The sequence below is a fragment of the Rana temporaria genome, chromosome 4 (assembly GCF_905171775.1).
Source record: "Rana temporaria chromosome 4, aRanTem1.1, whole genome shotgun sequence".
In the NCBI taxonomy this organism is placed as follows: domain Eukaryota; kingdom Metazoa; phylum Chordata; class Amphibia; order Anura; family Ranidae; genus Rana; species Rana temporaria.
The window spans coordinates 225,682,163-225,702,976 of NC_053492.1; the positions used below are offsets into that span (position 1 = coordinate 225,682,163).

At 39.9% G+C, this 20,814-nt stretch overlaps 2 protein-coding genes across 3 annotated transcripts in view; one reads left to right on the plus strand and one right to left on the minus strand.

Annotated features, from left to right (window-relative positions):
• The window catches only part of SMAP1 (small ArfGAP 1), a 311,133-nt gene extending 297,916 nt beyond the window's left edge, over positions 1-13,217 (plus strand). For both annotated transcript variants that reach the window (XM_040349919.1, XM_040349920.1), the window contains one exon: positions 10,641-13,217. In XM_040349919.1, coding sequence (XP_040205853.1) covers positions 10,641-10,778 — 138 coding nt within the window. In that variant the 3' untranslated portion in view covers positions 10,779-13,217. The remainder of the gene's footprint in view (positions 1-10,640) is intronic.
• B3GAT2 (beta-1,3-glucuronyltransferase 2) overlaps positions 10,033-20,814 on the minus strand; it is a 204,845-nt gene continuing 194,063 nt past the window's right edge. The window contains 3 exon segments of the mRNA XM_040349921.1: positions 10,033-12,243; positions 13,232-13,296; positions 13,299-13,379. Coding sequence (XP_040205855.1) covers positions 12,157-12,243; positions 13,232-13,296; positions 13,299-13,379 — 233 coding nt within the window. The 3' untranslated portion in view covers positions 10,033-12,156.

The following is a 20,814-nucleotide window of genomic DNA, read 5'->3' on the forward strand; positions in this document are numbered from 1 at the left end:
GCCCTCTAGGGCTGGACCATACCACTGTCAAGGGGCCGTGGTCAAACACGGTGACGAGGCCCGAATGCTTCATGCTTCATCCTTCAGACATTCTTCCGCAAAAGGGCTCCCTCACCAAATAACGTGGAAGCAACCCCGACAGACTCATCTATGCAGCTGCGGGCGCGAGGAATCTTCAAATCTCCAAATCTTCCGCTCTAAACGTCTCCCTACCCCAATCCCTGGGTGATCTATGTCAGGTGAACTTCCCTTTCAAGTGGAACGCCAGGGCCATCACATATCTGGGGATACAACTCCCAGCCTCCCTATCAGACCTCTACTCCCTTAACCACCTCTCACTGCTCCAAGCGGTGGTGAAGGACTTGAAGGGGTGGTCCTCGAAGCACCTGTCTTGGTTCGGCAGGATCGCGGTGATCAAAATGAACATCCTTCCACGACTACTGTACGCCATGCAGACGATTCCCATCAGACTCCCCCCGGCGTTCTTCTCATCTTTTAGATCGGCCTGCACATCCTTTGTGTGGCGGGGCACCCGACCTCGCTTAAGCTATGACCGGCTCACAGTCCCCAAACTGCAAGGTGGACTGAGCCTCCCGGACCTACGCAAATACCACTTGGCTTGTAGCCTCACTAGAATAGTTGACTGGGCCACCAATGGGAAACGTAAACAATGGGTGGGAATAGAGCAGGCCTTCTCTCCCCTCCCGTTGTCTCACCTGCCATGGGTCTCAAAGGGAAACACCCCGCCTGACTGCGGGAACCATCCCCTCATACTCCCATCACTACGGGCCTTTAGAGAGGCTTGTACCAAACACAAACTGTCAGACCAATGCGGCCCGATGACCCCCCTCAAAATGAACCCTGACTTCCCCCCAGGCATGCATCCTGCCTTCTTGTCGGACGGTTGGCCCCACACGACGGTTCAGGCACATCAATTCTTTACCTCAGGCAGACTCATGCTTCAAACAGAACTGGCAGCTAAAACTGACAAGGATGAGTTCCCTTTCTGGACTTGCGTGCAAATCCGACACTTCCTAGACAGGACGGCCCCAAGCCCCCAATGGTCCAGACCCAACTCCACATTCGAGAACCTTTGCTCCAGTAAGGAGCCGCAGAGACACCTTATCTCCATTATCTATGGCCTATTATTCTCAACCCACTCCTCCAAAATCCACTGGGCAAACCAACAGTGGGAAAGGGATATCGCACTTGACCTCACGGAAGCGGAATGGGAATCGGTATACAGACTAGCCCACAAGGGCTCGGTTAATGTCCAAACACAGGAGAATGCATACAAGCTCCTCTCCCGATGGTACAAGACTCCGCTCAAACTACACAGAATTGATCCCACGCTCCCGAAAATCTGCTGGAGATGCCATCGGGAGACAGGCTCTTTTCTCCACATATGGTGGACTTGCCCTTCGCTCTTTGTAGGCCCACGTACTAGTTGCTGCAGACCAAATCCTTCCAAATGGTCAGGCCGCAAATTCTGATTCACAAGAATTTTGCAACAAATTATCTGATTATTTCATTAACAAAATTTAAAAAATCTGTGAAAGTATTCAGCAAAATAGAACCTTCATCAACTCCCCCAAAAATCATAAAGATAATACCGACATCAATCCGCCGCAACCAACTCATTTCACTATAAAACCCATTTCCATCGATGCCACGAAAAATATCATCGGTACTCTGCGAAATAGCACAGCGCCTAATATCATCCCCACTAAACTGCTGAAAGAATGTGCTGATATTTTGGCACCTGCTATCACGCAGCTCATAAACCAGTCATTCAAGGAGGGCATGGTGCCAACCTTGCTGAAACAAGGTATTATCAAACCAATTCTAAAAAAAAAACACCCTCGACCCCAAAGACCCAAACCAGTGTCGACCCATAACAGGCCTAAATGTCTTCTCCAAGGTAATGGAAAAATAAGTTATACAACAGCTACAACATCATTTAGACACCCAAAAATTACTCGACCCGTTTCAATCGGGTTTCCGTCCTGGTCACGGGACAGAAACAGCACTTCTCAAAATATGGGATGATGCTCTTGAGGCAGCAGACGAAGGAGAATCTTGTCTTCTGGTATTGCTGGACCTAAGTGCAGCTTTTGACACGGTAGACCACAAGTTATTACTGACTCGGCTAGCTGAAGTAGCCAGAGTCGGGGAATGTGATTTATCTTGGTTCTCCTTCTTGGAAAACCGATCACAAATAGTGAAACTTGGTCCTTTCACTTCTGAAACAACGCACGGTGTCATGCAGAGTCCCTCAGGGATCCCCCTTGTCGCCTGTTCTGTTCAATATCTATTTCCCCCCCCCCCCTCTTTTAAATCATCAGTAACCAGAAGTTTCTTTACCATTCTTCTGCAGATGATATACAACTGTACTTCCGCATCTGCAACAAAAAGGATCATTATCTCGGACTAGAGAAATGCCTTACTTTAATAGAAAACTGGATGACTAAGAGTTATCTTAAACTCAACGGCTCGAAAACAGAACTTCTCCTGTTTCACGCCAATCAAAAGAATCATCCCGCAACAACATGGATACCCCTGCCCATTCTGGGTAAAACCATCACCCCTAGCACCAAAGTCAAAAGTCTTGGAGTCATTTTTGACACCTACATGACAATGGATGCAAAAATAGGGTCAGTAGTCAGCGGTTCGCACCATCTGCTGCGCCTACTACGCAGACTCATTCCCTTCATCCCAAAAAAAGACATATCAGTCGTGGTGGGAACAATTATCAACTCCAGACCTGACTATGCAAATGCCCTGTATCTCGGACTCCCTAAATACCAAATCTCCCATCTGCAAGTCGTTCAAAATACGGCCGCTCGACTGGTGACAGGAAAAAAATCTTTGGAATCAATCTCATCTTCACTGAGATCACTTCATTGGTTGCCAGTAAAAGACAGAATCACTTTCAAGGCACTTTGTCTAACGCATATGTGCGTTCAAGGAAATGCCCCACAATATCTATGCGGAAAAACTAAAAGTTCACAACCCCAATCGCGTTCTGCGATCCACCAACCAAACTCTACTCCAGATACCCAAAGCCAGATACAAGTCCAAAGGAGAATGGAGATTTGCAGTCCAAGGACCCAGATTATGGGACGCTTTACCAACCTGCATCCGATTTGGAGGTGAACCACTTGGCCTTCAGAGGAAAAATCAAAACCTATCTCTTCTGAGGGCAAAAGTCTCACTCAGAAAATGGATACTAAGTGCCCAGAGGCGATTCAGTTTGCATGCGCTATATACGTTTTTCACTCACTCATATATGCATTTACTGTCTATTGCTGTCTTTATTTAATAATGTGCTAAGGATGTAAATAAAAGCTAGATTTCCCACTGTCATAAAAAAAAAACTAGCTGCTGTGTAAACTGAAGTAAATCTTGTCCCTTGCATATAGTGCATTCCTAAACCCAGAGCAGGCACATAACATACATATTCATTATTGTGCCGCCCCACCACCGTATATGTACTGTGGCGGGTCAGCAAGTGGTTAATGTTCTTTAATTTAATTTTTGTTTTATTTGTTTTCTGTAGATGTTACAAGAAATGAGTTATTGAGTTTTGCCCTGATGGAAACAACGCACCGCCCTAGTCACTACACAGTCATTATTATGAATGCTTTGCTAATTCTCCTTGAGGAAATGCATATTGGCACAGCCTTTTATCTAAGTTGCCATGTTTTTACTTATCTTGTCTCTGAAATTAATTTAGAGAAAAGGAAATATCTGCCCTTTATGATCTAAATTGAATAGTTCTTGCACAGATTACAGATGCATTAACGGTTATCAATCACACTTAAATGCTTCTATCACAAAGAGGTGAAATTGTATTGTCATTAACCTCCAAATTGTCAAAGGAGAAATATCTGATGGGATTCGACCAAAAAGAATAGCATTTTTCAAATTGCTCACTTACAGCCCTTATCTTGCTATTTTCAAATTGCTTATTCACAGAAATGACAGTGCTGTTTGATTAACTGGTCCACTTGAAAATAATAATATTCATCAGGTAATAGTGTTTGGAGGAAGAATAGATGTGGCCATCTTTTATGCCCTTCAGGCCTTACATCAAGCTTCGCTTGTATTTCTGATAATATTCCCTAATGATGAGGGGACTGCAACTGACATAGGCAGCCAAATGAAAGAGAAGGAAATGTTACCATACAATAGCAGACCCGTATTGGTTAAATTGGAACAGAAAACATTGTGCCCACACTTAGCCACAAGTTGAGTCACTTAAGGTTTAGAAGATACCCACAGTGGCTCATTTTGTTCAGGCACGATTTTTAAACTACTTACCATAATATCTCACTAACCTGCTGTTGTAATGACCATACCAATCTGCCAACCTACAATTGTGAAACTATAACGTCTGTACCATTTTTATATATTAATTTTCTTATTGCTTGACATGGGTTTTTTTTTTACTCACTTTTGTTTTCCAGCGCTTGGAATTTTATTTCTGCTGTAGTTTGTAAAGCAGATAAAGTTGTTCATGACAACAATTTGTAATGTATCACAACCTGACAGTGTTGCACACCACCAATTTTCATATACCGGTATGTTGTAGAGTCCTGTCCACACATACCTATGGTGAGTTGTGTTAGATCAGTCTGAATATAGAAAGGTACTTTAAAGTGATTTTAAAGGCAAAAAATTTTTTTTTTTCTTAAATACAAACATGTTATACTTACCTGCTTTGTGCAGTGGTTTTGCTCTGAGCAGCCCTGATCCTATATATGGGATCAGTTTATTAATTAATTTCAAGTTTCTCATATTTTCGTTCTGCACCTAGGGTCATTAATCATTTATTTGTTTTAACAAAAATAAAGGCAATGCGGCACTACTCCGAACCAATAAAGTGACCATAAAGTATTAGTGCAAAACACCCTATACAAAATTATTATAAAAGGAGTGAGAAACCTCAGAAATATCCATGTGAATACCATGTTTAAATAACACACAACACAAAAGCTGCCAAGTTAACCATATAATATATATATATTGGTTAAATAAGCTGCAAACCAGTGTATGTGATATGTGCAATACTGTTGTCACCCTCTATGGATACTATAGAGCTATACAGCCTAAATGTGTAGCAAAAACCCTAAAACACAGCCGTGTGCACAAAAAATACAATATAACAATAATGGTGTCACATACACTGGTTCCGCGTATTTAATGGGGTTGTAAAGGTACAATTTTGTTTCCCTGAATACCCTTCTTTACCTTAGTCCAGTCCTCCTTCACTTACCTCATCCTTCAATTTTGCTTTTAAATGTCCTTATTTCTTCTGATAAATCCTCACTTCCTGTTCTTCTGTCTGTAACTCCACACAGTAATGCGAGGCTTTCTCCCTGGTGTGGAGTGTCGTGCTCGCCCCCTCCCTTGGACGACAGGAGAGACAGGACACCCACTAACACACAGCTCCTTTCTCTATCTGCAACGTAAAGAGCGTCCTGACTCTCTCCTGACGTCCAAGGGAGGGGCGAGCATGACACTCCACACCAGGGAGAAAGCCTTGCATTACTGTGTGGAGTTACAGACAGAAGAACAAGAAGTGAGGATTTCTTAAAAGAAATAAGGACATTTAAAAGCAAAATCGAAGGATGAGGTAAGTGAAGGAGGACTGCACTAAGGTAAAAAATTGTACCTTTACAACCCCTTTAACCCCTAGGGGGTATTTATAATATATATTTTTCTATATTTGTTTGGTCTCACTGGGCAGTTTTTGTGTTGTGTGTTATTAAATACATTGTATTTGCATGGATACTTTTTTTTTTATTCTTTTTTTTTTTGGCCCACCTTATGTAATTTAGTATAGAGTGTTTTGTGCTAATACTTTATAGTCACTTTAGTGGTGCTATATTGCCTTTTTTTTTTTGTTTATTCATTTGATGTGGGGACATGCTGGCAGCTACTCGTTGGATATCACACTAGGGAGGTTTGCATGGTGGTTGTCTTATATTGTTTGTTTTATTTCCTTATTGTGATTGCATTGTTATTAACGAACAGCTAATCAGCAGACATGTATTGCGTATTCATCAATTTTTTTTATTCCAAATTAGATTTTTAATTTGCTCCTTCATGCTGCACACATACTGCAGTGACTGTTGGTGGTAATTAGGTTGGTGAAGGGTTAACACCTGCAGCGTGAGTGAGAGATGGATGGATAGATACATATACATCCCGGAGGATTTCTGCTAACTGTCGAAGGGGAGGATCTTCTCTCCAGAATGCTTCTCCCGTGTTCTTTTGCTATTGGACACCATCAGGAAGTGCGCTGAATGGTGATTTTGTGTGGAGGTGTCTATTCTAGTCAGCAGTACCAGTGTCATCTTATGCAACAGTGGTGGCTTTAGTACGATGGCCAGATCCTCTGGCTAAGGGACTCTGTTACATGCTAGTTCTCCTAGACTTATCAGTATACGAAGTCCATATTTTGCAAAAAATTAATAAGCCCATATTTTGGGAAAAGAAATGTGTGTTTGCAGCCACAATGTATTCATATGCGTATCAGTAATGGTAATCACCAATTTCACAAAGAAATTTTGTGCAGACTAGTTCCAATGATTTAATTGTTTATGGCTTTGGTTAAAATATCCAAACCTAATGTATTTAAAGTATTTTTCCATGAGCTTTGTTAAAAACGGAAAATGGTTTCAGTGCCAAACGCAGCACTTCACGATTATCCCTGTTATCATGGTTCACATAGTCCTAGAGAACAAAAATAGAATGCCCTGGTTTGTTATGGCAGGGAGAATAAAAAGAACAAAGGATCACTGAAGCACACCAGACTTGTTTTTACAATTTGCTGCTTTGTTTTATATTGTAACGTTTCAGTTGGTTGAAACTCCTTCATAAAAAGGTGGTAAAGCAGCAAGTTATAAAGCAAGCTTAGCCCACTTAGCCTTGGACTGTGGCTGGGGAGATCACGATGAGAAACCGTGATAAAATATTGTGTGTCTCTGAAGGATTACTGGCTTTGTAGCTGAAATATAGGAGTATTACATTGGCTTTTACATTGACATATAGGTGTTTTAAAGTGCAACTAGATTGTGGGATCTTGCTATAGACTTCATGTTCACTGAACTCTTAAGTGTGTGCTTATTTAGCTCCGTTTCTAAGTGCTTACTAATCTTGTCCCTTGTTTTTTATCATTTATTTTCTTTATTAAATTTAAATAAGCACTGAAGTGGAGTTTCTGTATTAAACTTGGTTTGTGTATATAGTAAAGCTGCACGATTGTGGCTAAAATGAGAATCACAATTTTTATGTTTAGAATAAAGATCATGATTCTCGTGGCATAACATCATCTTTCACGTTATACCTAAAAAATGGTTTAACTTTAATGTTTCGTTTTTTTTATTAGTGTATTCTTTCCCCAAAAATTTAGTTTAAAAGACCACTGCACAAATATAGTGTGACATAAAATATTGCAACTGCCGCCATTTTATTCTCTAGGGTCTCTGTTAAAATAAATAAAAAAAATACTTATTTTAACTTGGGCAACAAGTTTCCGAAAGAGGTTTAGTTTAAGTGGTTAAACGGATCTCATTTACAGACTGAAGTTTGTTCCTTTGATCTAAAAGAACTACATGTTGCAATGTTTTTTTTTTTTTAGCTCCACCTGAATGATGTGATAAAACTTGGCAGGCTGCCTGGATTTTTTTTTTGTCAACTGTCAGAAGTGAGCGGAGACTCACTTGTTACATAAAATACGGTCGTTTTTTCCCCTGATTCTAAGATCATGAGGAGAGTTGAATCGCGATCTCAATTCTTTACCGATTAATCATACAGCTCTAGTTTAAAGCCATAAACTAGGAATACAAAGGTTTTCTGAAGCCTGGCAGAAAAATATTTCGATGCTACAAATGCCTATATAGTGTGAATGTGTTAGGCTGTTCTGTAAATATTGAGTGGCACTTCAGGAAAGCTGCTACATACGTTTGCTGTTTGACCTGCCAAAGGATTTGTAATACCTTACAACTGCTTGATTTATATACCTATGCCACACGCTACACAACCAGGAAGACAACTTTGTTACTTCTAGTTTTTCTGCTTCATGCTTCCACTTTACTTTCTAGATTCCCTCCTGCTATTTGAATGGAGGTGATCAATAGGGGCAGAGAGGTGACATACAAACTTGAATTGCTTGAGCAGAAAATAAATGTCACTTGCTGGTTATGGTTAAGCTGAGTAAATCACATGATTGGCAATATAGAATTACAGATCCTTTCTCAAGTAAAACAGTAAGAACAGTGGGGAAAATAATAAATTATTTGATCCCCTGCTAATTTTGTAAGTTTGCCCACTTACAAAGAAATTAAAGGTCTATAATTTATTATGGGTGTGTTTTAAATTATAGTAACAGGATATCAACCAAAACTCTAGAAAAAAACACGATACAAATGTTAGAAATTGAGTTGCAGTTCAGTGAGTAAAATAAGTATTTGATCCCCAAGCAAAACATGACTTGATGAAGAAACCCTTGTTGGCAAGCTCTGTCCACTCTTTTTTTTTTTTTTTTTTTTTTTAACAGATCTTTTCTTAATCCTTGAGGTTTCTTTGCTGTCGCTTGGAAACTTGAAGTTTCAGCTCCCTCCATATTTTTCTTTATATGTTTAAGACCTGGAGACTGGCTAGGCCACTCCATGACCTTAATGTGCTGCTTCTTCAGCCACTCCTTTGTTGCCTTGGTATGTTTTGGGTTATTGTCATCCTCTAAGACCTATCCACGACCCAGCTACAGTGTTTCCCCCCCCCCCCACACCTTTCCACACTCTTCTGTACATCTGTTGGATCCCTTGGACCCATCTTGTGGGGAAGGAGAGCAGGTAATAACAGCCATGGCTCGTACAGTTATTTTTGCGCGGTGATGGATTGTTATGAGGGCGAATATTGGGGAGGGGGTGCCTAATTGAGCTTTCATGAGCATTTGTCACTTTGTAACTTGAAGGGGCACATTCCCTTTAAGCCACCTAAAGATTTTGTGTTCTTGAATCATGTCAGAGTTGAACAAAAGAATTGTATTGCAATGAAAAGAGCTCCACACAACATGCACAGTATTCTTTTCTTGCTGTCTTCATTATTTGCATTTTATCTTCACCCATTCAGTATACACAAAATGTCTATCTAAAAGCGCTAACATTTTTTAAGCCAATCAAAATTGATACTGACCCCAGGGAGTGGAAACTTGCTTTCATCTTCATTGAATAACTACTTAAAAAAGCAGTCTTTTTATTGGGGAGAATGCAGGATGGTCTCATCACTCTGTCTAGATCAACTTTACATTTTGTTATTGTTAAACAGCATAATTTGTATGTACAGTCAGTCCCCAGGTTACGAACAAGATTGGGTCTGTAGGTTTGTTCTCAAGTTGAATTTATAAGTCGGAACAGGTAAATTTTTTAAGAGTAGCTCCAGCCAAAAAAATGTTTTCTGTTTTTTAGATGGCCTAGTGAAGGGTTACGCCCCTGTAATGTTTGTTTTGCTGTCCTTGCCCCTGTTCAGAAGATTTCACCTCACTTTCTGTCCCTATGACAGTTGGTTTTAAAAAAAAAATGGGTTGTGTTGGTGATTATCAAGCTTCAGTGGAGACGCCTGTTTCCCATAATAGATCATACATGAGTGAATTTCACTTCCTAGGGGTAGATTTCCTCTTGCTTCCTATTGTCTCCTTCCATTTGTAACTCGGGGAGCGCCTGTATTTGTAATTTGAGGGGAAGTGTTAGGGCTTTTTAATCCTGGTCTTTGAATGCAGGAATATGAAGTATATGTTCTAAAAGCAATGCCAAACATTCAGAGCCATTCCTAATGAGCATCTTGCTTGAAAATACCTTACCAACAGTAGTGCTAATTGCACTCTTCTGCATTTTGTGATTCAGGTCAATTCTAGTGCCTTTTTTTAACACATCCAAAGTTTCACCTAAAATCTAAATGTGTTAACATGTGCAAATCCAGTGTGAACTTATCGTCGGTTATAGCATACATAGAAAGTAACAAACGTGTGCTTACAATAATTTATTTACGCAAATGAGACAATAGGCAAGACCTAGTAGGCACTATATGAAAAAAATCATGTTTACGTTTTTTTCTTCACAGGCTTCTATTAAAAGAATATATAATATCCAGATGACCATCCTGTCTGTGTTTTTATGTATCGGTGTAATCTTTTAATGATACCCAGATTTCAGTTAATGTCCACTTATCAAATGACACCAGTGACAAAAATAGTTATTAGAAAGGAAACTAAGAATTGTGTAACAGGGGTAAGGCTGCAGTGATATTTGGAAGGATAGAAATAGTGAACAGGACTATAAAGGTGTAATTGTAAAGGTTTCCACAATGACAAATTTTACATATAAAGGTAACAATGTAATTTTGATAGAGGTGTGCTGGTAATGGTTTTACACATATATTGTACTAGTTCTGAGCTTTTCATAGATTGTGGCATTCACAATCCTCACATGACCGCAGAGATCTCTCATTACAAGGCTGCTTTAAATGGAACAGCTTCTAAGTGTGACAGAATAACGTCAGCCATGCACTGGAAATCCATGCAGCTGCTGGTTGTGCTTGTGTTTTAACTAACATACTATTCTTGTGCTTTACAGATGAATCAACAGATGAGTGCAATGAATCTGAATGGAGCAAGCAATATGATGGGATTTGGTCAGCCAGCAAACACTGTCGGAGCGGGATGGTCAGGGAATGCCACTGGTCAGACTCTAAGTACACAACTATGGAAATGAGAAGAGCCCATGAGACTTCATCAAGAGGAACCATTTGACATTCCTTGCTTTAATGCACACCAATACCCCTTGTTTTAAATATGTATATATTAAGCTCTCTTCCAAATGTTCATAAAGAGGCTTGTTCAGTCACCTTGTCAGGTCTGATGGTAGTGGGGAAAAAAGGTACATTTACATATCAATACTTTTTCAGGATTTTTAACTGTTTATAAACCTACGTGTTCTAACATGTTTTATTGTGCTATGGTTTAAAGGGACTGGATATAATTGGTGTTTTCCAATTTCCTAATGCAATAACCTAGCACCCAATCCCAAATTGCCCTTTGGTTATTCAAAACAAAAATCTAGTCATACCAAGATATGACTGCTTTGTCAGATTGATTGTAAATGTATCGCCAGACACCATTACTTGTGTATCTTTTTTGGATGTTCATTTATCATTAGCTGTGATGTAATTAAGGTGTGCTGAACAAGTACCACCATACATGAAAGCAACATAAGTCTGGATGACATGCTTTGAAAAATTGGGGTTAAGATAATGGAACTGACAAATTTCTGTTTACAATCAGAGCTAAAAAAAAAAAATGTATAAGAATGTGTACAAGCTTCACACATGGACTTTTCACTCTTCCCGTGAAGTAAACACAGGTCTCTCCCTAAAAGGCACTCCAGATTTATGCCAGTGATCGTGTTTACATTTTAAGGTGCCTAGTATTAATGAGATGTTTTCTCCCATGTATTAATCTATGAACCTACAGATTGTTTGTATTTAATGCAGCCCTTCAGGCTTTATAGTTTATTACTTAGTACCGACAAGGCAAATGGTTAATCTGTGTGCTGTAGTTTTTAAGTGGAATGTTCTGTAAAATAAGTAACCATTTTAACTTTTATCACGTAGGGCCAAATCAAACACACTTCCAAATTATCCTGCTGCTGGTTTGTCTAAAAGCATTTAGGTGATGGGATGACACATGCAGTCATTGTACAAAAAACATACAAGCTGTAAAATATCAAACACAACACAGGCAGGGGGCACGTTTTTATGTTGACTTCAGGCAACATTAGCTGATCCTTGGACTATGGAGTAAATGTCTAGGTATGCTTTGAAGCTATGGTATAGCTCATTTGTTTTCCTTGGTCCTGCAGTAGAAGTGTGGGGTGAACTTCCCAGCACCCGGAGTCTGAGGCCCAGTAGCTTCTTCGGTTAAATGCACAGTGTCTTTAGTTCTCTTTATTCCAGTGACTTGAAGCTTTGGCTGAAAGCCAAGCCATGATCAATATGGTGAAGGAATGGCAGCTCCTCATCATTTTTAAGGTCCACATCGAAAGATCCATATGGTGTCCACTTTTCAGGATTCCATGTGATGACATTTGACTATCATACCTCAATTTTAATTGTATCCTTAGGATGTTTGGGCTCATTAGCTAGATTTACCTTTTCTGTTCGTGTATGCCACACTAGAACCTGAAAGAAAAGTTTCACAAACCAGTTACTATTTTCGTAATATACTGCTTTTGAAAAAAATAACAAAATCAACATGAACGTGATCCCCAATGTGTGTGTGTGTCCACTCTGACTAGATCTTTTGAGTGGTATGTAACATGTTCTGTACACGGGAGAAGGTAAGGAAATCGCACACACGAATGTGGGGTTAGTGAAGGCATATTTTATCTCTGACAAGCATATATTGTTTAACCCTGTCCATAAGTTCAGTTTTTGAGGTTACAAACTTTTGGAATTTAAATTATAATGCAATTGTGTGTGTTTTTTTTTTCCTCCCCCTTTTTTTTTTTTTTTTTCATACACTGCTAATACCTGAACTACATGGCTGATTTTGACCTTTTTGTTATTTAGCAGTTTAGGCCTTCATTGGCAGTGGCCTTATTTTGCAGCACCAAGATTATAGTTGCTGCAAGTATAGTGATTGCCAGAGGTAACCTTGGGTTAGCAACTCTACAATTCTCCAATGTAGTTTACATGGTTTAGATCAAATAAACTGTTTTTTTGATTTGGTTTTAGTTGGTCATTAGAAATATATTTTTTATTTACTTTTTCTTTAATCAGTTTCTTTGGCTGCGATTTTAATTTTCTGTTTTGTCTCCTGCTTTTATTAGTGTCGAGAGCTTAAAAAAATACAATACAAAATACTGGCAAGTTAGAACAATGAGTTTTTATTTTATGACCTTTTATCTTCATTTAATTAACCAGCAGTACAGATGCATTGTTAAAACCGATGCTTCTCTTGAAGCTTGTGAGGTTATAACTAATGTTCATGAGCCCAGAAATAATAGAACTTTTCCAGAGAAAGAAAAAAAAACTTGATTTTTGAACTGTTGTGTATTGTCCCAATGTCAACTTTAGAGCTATGGACTGAATGTAGTAATGCATAAACTATGATGAACAAGGTATCTATGAAAAAATAAAATTCTGATGTCACATTTGGAGGCTTTACCTTTGTGCAGTTGTCGGCTTTTGGCTCAAGTTCTTCCACCTTGGTTATCTGCTTTAAAAAATCAATTCTTGCATTCCTGGCTGAGAACCTCGTCGTTTAAATACTGCTTTGGGGCTTGAAAGAATCACTTGTAGGCTGACTGCAAATCCTGGAACACAACAAAGATCAAAATAAGACATTTTTGTGGTTTGATAAAGGAAAAAGAAAGTCACCTTTTAAAAGGGATAGTGTGAAAATCTAATATAGGCTATGTCACGGGACATGTGGTATTTCAGGGGCCTTTTAGGGCAACTGGGTAAATTATATATAGTGGTAAGCGCCAACTCCAACTGGGAAAAATTGTCAGAAAAATATTTCTTTAAAATGGAGAATTTAGTTATCTTCCACTTTTACTTTCAATATGTTTATTGACATTGAACAGAGCAAGGAGAACATGCAATAACATTCTGGTCTTCGGCCCACAAGGCCTGCTTTCACAGTTGCAGAACAAGAGAACGTTAATAACAAAATTGTAACATTTGTGTGCGGTAAAGATTGTAGGTTGTGTCTCAGACCAACAGATTCAGGTTAGGTGACTTTTTGGGACATTGATTACATAGCATTAGGATCCGAGAATGTGTTATCTTCAGCTTTTAAAAACCCCCCAAAAAAACGAAAGGTAAACAGTAAACCTATATTAAAATGTATGTAAAGTGAAAAAAAAATTCTGTTTTGGATAGGTTGGTGAAGGGAAACCCTCCATTCGTTTTTTGGTTATTTTTGTCTACGTTCCCTTAATAAGATATTCCTTCTTTTCCTGACCCAGAAATGCAATGCCGCAGGAAGTGAAAGGAGTTCTCTAGTCAGTGAAGGGAATTACCACCTTAGTTGTTACAGAAACATGTGTCGTCATAAGATTTACTCCCTTTTGTTTTAGGGTTATAAACTGTAAATCTTTTGACCTTTTTTTCATCACTTTCTGTAGCAGTTGAGTACTGTCCGTAATGCTTTATTTTATTCGCACTAACATACAATATTTCAAGAGAAGCTTTCAGGGTATGTCCCCTTATTTAAGGCTCAAGCAGTACTCCTTGAACCTTGAAGAAGGGGACATGCCATAAAAGCTTGTCCTGAAAAATGGTAAGTTTGCAAATTAAAAAAAGTATCACGGACAGTACGCAATTGCTTCTGTCGCAAGTGCACTAATAGGCCTCACTTTGTGTCCATGACCATGGTCACCAGAGCAAATAGAAATCATGCATTCACCAATAGGGTCATAGACTGCAATAAATATTTGATAGTGGTACTAACCTATCTCCAGTCTATCCAAAAATAAAAAATAAAGTTTTGCTATACATACATTTTAACCACTTGCCGTCCGCCCACCGTCAAATGACTCATTCTGGGTGGACGGCCACCCAAAGCGACTGCTCTCCCGCGCCCGCCGTATTGCTAGGACACGGCTCGACCCCGATCCCGATCTGTGTAAAGAGCCGCGGCTCTTTACATGTGACTGGCTGTGATTGGTCACAGCCATTCACATGTAAACACGGAGATGCCGGTAATCGGCTCTCCTAGCCTCACACTGACGGAGTGAGAGGAGAGCCAATCAGCACAGAGGCGTACCTAGGGTCTCCGGCGCCCTTGGTGAGAATCTACATCAGCGCCCTCAACCCCAACTTTGGTCCCAATGCGATGTGAATTCAGCCATAGAATATGTATGGCTGAATTTGCATCGCACATACATCGCATGTGATTTGCACTGCAGTGTGGTGCAAATCACATGCAATATCGGACATCGCATATATGTGAACCGAACCTAAATGTACATTAGTTTATGCATCATTACATGTGTTTTTTTACATTTGATGTTTATACCAGAGTCTCACTGTCACAAAAGTGTAAATTCAAATACAATTGTCAGTTCAGTTGTGACCTACCTAACGTCACAGCAGTGTATAGTGTAGTGGTCCCTTCACTTCCTAAAATAGTACTGACCTACCCAATTCCTAAACTGACCTACCCAATTCCTACATTGGCCACTACACTAACCCCCTGCACACCACACTGACCACTACACACTGACCACTACACTATACACTACACACTGACCACTACGCTGCACACTACACACTGACCACTACACTGCACACTACACTACACACTGACCACTGCGCTGCACACAGACATACACATGTTGTAGGACATCTCCTCCTCCTCCCTCCATACCGCACACACAGCCCGGCTCTCCTCACCTTCAGCAGGTCCAGCGTGTGTGTGCAGCAGGCCGCCCCGTAGGTCGTCAGGCCCCAAAGTAATACTACCACCACGAGACACCCTCCGCTCCACCATCTCCCCCCACCTCTTCTTCTTCTTCTCTCCCCGGATCCGGGCACGCTGCACAAGGGCCAGGGGTGGAGCAGGCCTGTGCCGGGAGAACGCGAAGAGCCGGGCCAATCGGGTTGCAGCATGAGGCAAGGCCCCGCCCACTACTAGCGCTGCCAAACCACAAGACGCGGCCGCCTCAAAGAGGCGACGGGGGTGTGCTGGGCCTCGGGGGAGGAGGAGGGAGTACACATGCTGCGGTGCAGATCTGTGCGGGGCTGGAAGTGGGTGAAAGGGCGGTGGAGGGTGTAGAACACTGCCAATTTGTGCCCCATCTCGACCTGCGCCCCTGGCGGGCACCAGTCTCGCCTACCCCTTGGTACGCCCATGGATCAGCGGCATCTCCTTACAAGGGACAGCTAGGTAGTGTCCTGATTACAATTAAGTGCCAGCAATTAATACCCACCACTGCCAGCAATCAGTGCCAACCAGTGCCCAAAATGCCAGCAACCAGTGCCCACAAGTGATGCCAGTCAGTGCTGGCTATTAGTGCTGTCCATCAATTCTGCCCATCAATGCTCATCACTGGTGCCCATCAGTGCTGCCTATCCATGCCGCCTATCTGTGCCCACCAGTGCCACCTATCTGTGCTCACCAGTGCCCATAAGTGCAGCATATTCGCGCTTCCTCATCAGTGCCACCTAATCAGTGCCCATAAGTGCCACCTCAACGCACATTAGTGAAGGAAAAAAATTACTTATTTGCAAAATTTCTGACAGAAGCTAAGAAACTATTTTGTTTTCAACATTTTTTTTTTTTGGGGGGGGGATAATAAACCTAGGAGGGATTTAAAAATACCGCCTATTTGTGTGAAGAAAATTATACAAATATCACATGGTTACAGTGTAGCATGACCATGCAATTGTCATTCAAAGTGTGACAGTGCTGAAAGCTGAAATTTCTTGGGCAGGAAAGGGATTTAAGTCCCCTTTTATTGAAGTGGTTAAAGAGTACATTTTGAAAGAGTAACTCCACTTTTGTTGCCAGAAAAATTCTTTCCAGGTGATCAATGTATATTGCAAGGTCCTTGGCACACTTTGTTGCAGGTTCCTAGCAGTTTCTGCTCTGAATAAAAAAAGCGCTTTGTGTAAATGTGCAAAATTAATCTGAATGGTAGTGACTTTTTCATTATCAGTCAGCTGCTATACTTGCAGTGTTCTACTGAGGAAAATTGCAGGGTCTGAATCCCTTTCTAAGTGATCAACCCTTTGGGAGTATTTCACAAAAAACTGTAGTGTGTATAATCTGACTTAATACCGACTTCTTGGAAAATTAGGCTTGAACAATGCATTTATCTTTAAACCAATCACACAAACCTGAAATAACATTTCTGGGAGGTGTTCCCTACACCAATATCATACAGAATGCCTCCAGGCAGCCATATTGCATTTAATTTTACATCACATTTCAGCACTGCAGATTAAAAAGGAAAAGTTATTTTGAATAACATTAAATTACAATGACTTGTGCAGCAATTGTATATGCTATATTTTTTTATCCACAATTTTTTCCCATGAAAGTGGAGTTACCCTTTAACTTTTTAAGTGAGTTAGTTATTTAAGAGTAATTTTATTGCCATGTTTATCTAGAACAGTAGCTAGGAACTAACAATTGCCACATACATTAGGAATAGCAACAGTATCTCAATTAGGAAACCATTGGCACATACTGTATATTCCAATATATTCATATTTACAGTAATTGATATGTAGGATACGGTGCCAACTACTGTAACTTTCAAAAATGCTAGTAAATTGAAGTGTTTAGTGAGATGTATAATACTACAAGCTGAGTGCAATTACAAAAGTTACCAAATTTTGGATGGACTGAAATGCTTAGTATGGTAAATTTTCACTTCTTGACTTATGAAGAAAGTTGAAAGTAAGTCCTTTCCCACATTGCTGGTCTTCTCTCTTATATCCAGATATGTCAATGAATGTAAAAGCATTGAGCACTGTTACAACTGCATACCAATTAACAATGTAAATATGCTCAAGGTAATTATGTGTCCTAACCAAGTCGTGTAAGTTATTATTATAAGGTCAATATAAACATTTCAAAAGAATTCAGATCATCAAACAAATTTTTATTACACAGATAACCCAAGTAATTACAGAAATTCAGTTTTTCAATGATGGTTTCATTTATTAAGGCAAAGAAGTTGTCCAAACTTGCCTGGCTTTATGTGAAAAAGTAATTTAAGTGCCCCCTAAACCTAATAACTGGTTGTGCCACCCTTGGCGGCAACAACTGCTATCAAGCATTTGCAATAACTGGCAAGGAGTCTTTCACATTGCTGTTGAGCAATTTTGGCCCACTCTTCTTTGTATAATTGTTTTAATTCAGCCACATTGGAGGGTTTATCAGCATGAATGGCCTGTGTAAGGTCATAATACAGCATCTCAATTCGATTTAAGTCCAGGCTTTGACTTGGCCACTCCAAAATCGACATTTTGCTTTGTTTGAGCCATTTGGAGGTGGACATTATGCAGCAGGACAATGATCTGAAACACTTAAGCTTGAGATCACAAACTAATGGCTGGACATTCTAATTTAGGATTTTCTGGTAGAGCTCAGAATTCATGGTTCCATCAATTATGGTAAGTTGCAAAGCAGCCCCAGAACATCAGGCTACCCCCACCATGTCTGACTGATGGTATGATGTTCTTGTTATGAAATGCTATATTTGTTGTATGCCAGTATGCAATGAATGCACAGAACCCCGCTCAGGATTGAGCCAGCACCAAGGAAGGAGTAGCCAGGAGCAGCAGTGGGGATACCAGAAGAGGAGGACCAGGGCTTCTTTATGCAAAATGAAGCTAACAGGTGTGCCTGCTGTCCACACCATATAAGCTACATACATACAGTATATAGCACTATGTACTGGTATTGGGATTTCTTGGGTTGCGCAGTGCTCAGCCATTCACGGGATGCCCTGTATTTTATCATTGCATACAAGGCTTCCTCTGATAGGCTAAGGTAGATATTGTGACACAATGAAGAAAAGATGATCCGCACTCCGATCGTTGCTCTTTAAAACATTGTCGTATTTATTGGCAAGCCACAGTGAACAAATGCAAATGAGAACAGTTCGATATTGTGACACCATCTGCCCTCCTTTCTACCTCAGTCAATCACAGGAAGCCTTGTATTCATGCATAAAATACAAGGCCTCGTAAATGGCTGAACAGCGCTCAACCCTGTTTGGTAGTATTGATGCTAGAACACATCTCTTCATACAGTTTATACAGCACTGGCAACAGGTGCATCTATTAGTTCATTTCTGCAAGTAAACACAGTTTGCCCTTAAAGGAGCATTAAAATGGTTTTCTGGTATATGTATGCATTAAAAAGAATAAATATTTATATGCCTAATGTGTCATCAAGATGGTACAGTAAGTACTTCAACTGGTCCTTTAGATTGACTCTCCATTGTCTGATCTGCATGCTTTGTTTAGGCCGAATCATGGAAAACTACAAAAGAGGATTTTGAGACGACGACAGTACTTTTATACCTTATGTAAAGTACGATTGTTGCTCATATTAAGTATTTCAACGGACAGTGGGTATGAAATACACACAACTAAAGGGGTACTTACCTAAATATTGTTTCCTGATTACCTTAAAACCTGGCGTGCTAAGTTATGCTATTACTCATTTCAACAAGTATGTCCACACTTTAACCCACCCCTCCTATCACCCACACTTTGCTGCTGATCAGTGAGTCAGCCCATGACATTCAATATCCAATGGTGAAAAGCAGGCAACGTCAATGACTTTTAGCTGAGGCTGAAGTTGGGATTTACAAAAATGAGCACCCCAGCATTCAGGGCTCTTGAGAATAAATGTAGCAGTACCTATATTATGACCACCAGTTTCAATACTTTAAAAACAAAAAAAAAATACTTTTAGGTATGATTTATAAAATATACAGAAATGCTACTTATGCCATTCTGTAAATTAATGTTATTTTAAAAATGGTCCATACAGCTAGCCATTATTTGCTTTTACTGTTAAAAGTTTAGCTCTGTCCTGTCATATAGTGAATCTATGTTCAAATAACCTCCACTTATTCTAATAACCCTGCTAATTTCTAAGCCAATTTCACTTTGTGTAGCCCCTGCCCTCCCCAATGAAACCCAGGTAGTAAACCTCTTACTGTGCATTACAGCAGCTGCAACAAGTAAAAGGCTTGTGAATTAATAATGTAACACTGTTTGAAATGTATGATTGATCACCCCTTTTATGAAAGCACCATGTATTTATTTTTCTTAGTTTCACCTGTGCCTGTGAATTGCACCTGTGACGCACTGTGCACGGTTGCAATGCTTTGCAGACTTGATGCAAATGCATTATAAATGTGCATTTTAAATGATTGCGTTTTGCAATAGGTGAGCTATATGCTTTACTGTCTGAAGAAAGTAAGTGGAGTTCTATTACAACACCAATACTGATGATGTGCGTATAATATACAATTAATTCTTAAAGATTTCAGAGAGTGCATTGAAAGGCAGATGAAAGTAGATCAGTATTATTTGTTAAAATCCTCACAATTTATATACCTGATTCTCGAGGGAATGAAGGTTGTTAATCAAAATCATTGTTACCTGGTGATTATAAATAAAATGTATACCTGATACACACGATCAGTCCATCCGATGAGAACAGACCGATGGATCGTTTTCATTGGTTAACCGATGAAGCTGACTGATGGTCCGTCGCGCCTACACACCATCAGTTATAAAACCGATCGTGTCAGAACGCGGTGACGTAAAACACAACGACGTGCTTAAAAAAAAAACAACGAAGTTCAATGCTTCCAAGCATACGTAGACTTGATTCTGAGCAAGCGTGGATTTTTAACCGATGGTCGTGCCTACTAACGATCGGTTTTGTCCTATCAGTTAGGAATCCATCGGTTAATTTTAAAACCAGTTGCCTTATTTTTAACCGATGGTTAACTAACCGGTGGCGCCCACACACGATCAGTTTTGACAGATGAAAACGGTCCATCAGACCATTCTCATCGGTTTAACCAATCTTGTGTACGCGGCATTAGAGTATTGTGACCCTCTGACTGGCCTGTATTCTACATTGCAACAGTTGCAACAAGTAAAAGCCTTTTAAATGAATGAATAATGTAATACTATCTGAAATATATGATGAATTGCCAGTTAATGAAAGCACCATTTATATTTAGTTTCTTTTTTGGATTATTA